General features: G+C 38.5%; 1 protein-coding gene across 1 annotated transcript; it reads left to right on the forward strand.

Annotated features, from left to right (window-relative positions):
- Positions 1-1,633, forward strand: LOC149053346 (solute carrier family 25 member 32-like). Its single transcript, XM_089182832.1, has 3 exons — positions 1-72; positions 623-681; positions 1,555-1,633. Exons 1-3 carry the CDS (start codon positions 1-3, stop codon positions 1,631-1,633), a joined length of 210 nt encoding a protein of 69 aa, XP_089038958.1.
- Positions 1,634-2,018: the final 385 nt, after the last annotated feature.

Below are 2,018 nucleotides of genomic sequence, written 5' to 3' on the forward strand. Positions count from 1 at the left end.
ATGGCTTCACTGTCGAAATTTTTCGCCGCAACAGCGACATATCCATATCAAGTGGTTAGAGCAAGACTTCAGGTTAGAATGGGAGATTCATTAGCAATTTATTAACCTTTTGACATAGATTTCGTTTTACTTTTACATGCTATTATCTTTAAATAACCTTTTAGTTTAAGGCTGTTTTTAGTTTTCAGGCCGGTAATCTCATCGGCTGGTTTATTGGACTTCAGGTTGATGTGGTCTGTGCTCGAGCCTCGAGCCCCCAGCTAGGTCATTGTGTCGATTCCTTGGGAAAAGATTCGTTAGCCCCACACATCCCCCTCCCAGTGGTTCAAATGGGCACCAAGAAAAGGCCAGGAAACCCTACAATGTGGATAAATATCAATTCTCATGAGGAAGAGTAGCTTTTATCCTCTTTCACTCTTTCCATTCCTCTTGAGATACACGGATCCAAGATGGTTATTGGAACGCACGGCGCGAAAGTTTTGATCCTGTGCCCATAAAATTAGCTAAAGCCAATTGAATATATCAGAAGCTATCTTTAAGCAACAAGATTCTTTTGTTAAATCGTTTAGTATTTACTGTTTCTTGCTGTCATTTATTGTTCATGAATTTTACTTTTCTAAAGAATCAGTACACTATGGTGGAATACAAAGGCGCGTTGGATGTGATTAGTAAGACTTTCAGGTAAGTTGGAACTTGGTATGAGAACTTAAAGTTTCCGATACGTCACAGACTAGTTTTCCATCTCTAGTTTCAAACCCTCTACATTTAAGAGAGGTACATTTTTTGCCCGTTTAAAACAATTTGACAAAGAAGTGGACCAAAATTGGCGGAGAACTGAAACCAGCCTGTTTGAGTACTGAATCCAATTTTCGGATTGACTTACAGCTTAGTGGTAAAGTCCACATTTTCATGAAAGAAGGTATTCTTCTTTTTCAGGCCTCTTCTCACGGCAGGTTCTTTTCAAAATCTTAGGCATGAAGGAGTAAGAGGATTTTACATAGGATTAATTCCCAGTGTCCTCAGATAAGGCAGAATGTTAAAGATAAATTTGATGATACAACTGAGACTTGCTAATTAGTTTTATGTGTTAAACCGCAAGGTATAATCTAGAATTGGCCAAGAGGGCTTAGTGGGCTCCCATCTTTAATTTTAGGTGGCGCTTTGTAAAGGAAAGGGTCTTAAAGGGAGGGGTACCCCCATAAGGTGTTTGAACTTATTTGCACATTCTAGTCTGTGAGAAACTGGGAAGAAGAGACAGGCAATACTGAGATACATTAAGAGGCTATAAAATTCAGAGTAGGTGTCATGTCATTGTTTTCGTCAGCTATAATTATGTTTGAATACTGTGACATAATTAAGATACTTATCGTTATCACAAGTATTTGTGCGTCAGTGTAAGTTTTAGCGGTTTTCTGTTTTTTTTTTCAAATTTCGGGAATCCAGCAAAGAAGCCCTGTAGAAGAAACCCTGAAACCGTAATCTTTGTAAAAACGTTCATTGTTGACTTAACTGTTTATCGAATGTTTGATTGTTGTTGTTTTTGCTTCTTTTTAGAGTAACACCAGCATGTGCACTCACATTTGTGATGTACGAAAACGTTATTCACTTTCTTCTGCCGGACAGACGACATTGACAGGATAAAGAATGCAATCCGGCAAATGGAGACGATGGGCAATATAACAGCAGATGGTTTTATCACCAGGCTTTATTCTGCAACAGTTCGGACGGATTCATTCATGGAAAAAATATATTAACCATGCGAAGTTAACCGCCCAGTTTGTTTACACATTTTATCGGTAACTTCATTTACCAGCAGCATGTGAATAAGATTTTTTTCAGAGAAATTTATGTACAACAATGCAAGAGGTATCCATTACTATTCTCAGGTCCTAAGGATAACAATGATTTCTCCCATTGTTCTTTTATGAAGAACCCCCCCCCCCCACTTGTCTCTTGCGGGTATCAAATTTATGTACATTCTCGTAGCACTAACAAGGGCATGAAGTACAAGAGATGCC

This window comes from Pocillopora damicornis, chromosome 1 (genome assembly GCF_964200805.1).
Source record: "Pocillopora damicornis chromosome 1, jaPocDami1.2, whole genome shotgun sequence".
Classification (NCBI taxonomy): domain Eukaryota; kingdom Metazoa; phylum Cnidaria; class Anthozoa; order Scleractinia; family Pocilloporidae; genus Pocillopora; species Pocillopora damicornis.

Excerpts from the sequence above, each read along its gene's own strand:
- LOC149053346 (XM_089182832.1), top strand. The coding sequence starts at position 1 with ATGGCTTCACTGTCGAAATTTTTCGCCGCAACAGCGACATATCCATAT. Across the intron at positions 73-622 it reads TGGTTAGAGCAAGACTTCAG|AATCAGTACACTATGGTGGA; the intron begins GTTAGAATGGGA and ends ACTTTTCTAAAG. Across the intron at positions 682-1,554 it reads GTGATTAGTAAGACTTTCAG|AGTAACACCAGCATGTGCAC; the intron begins GTAAGTTGGAAC and ends GCTTCTTTTTAG.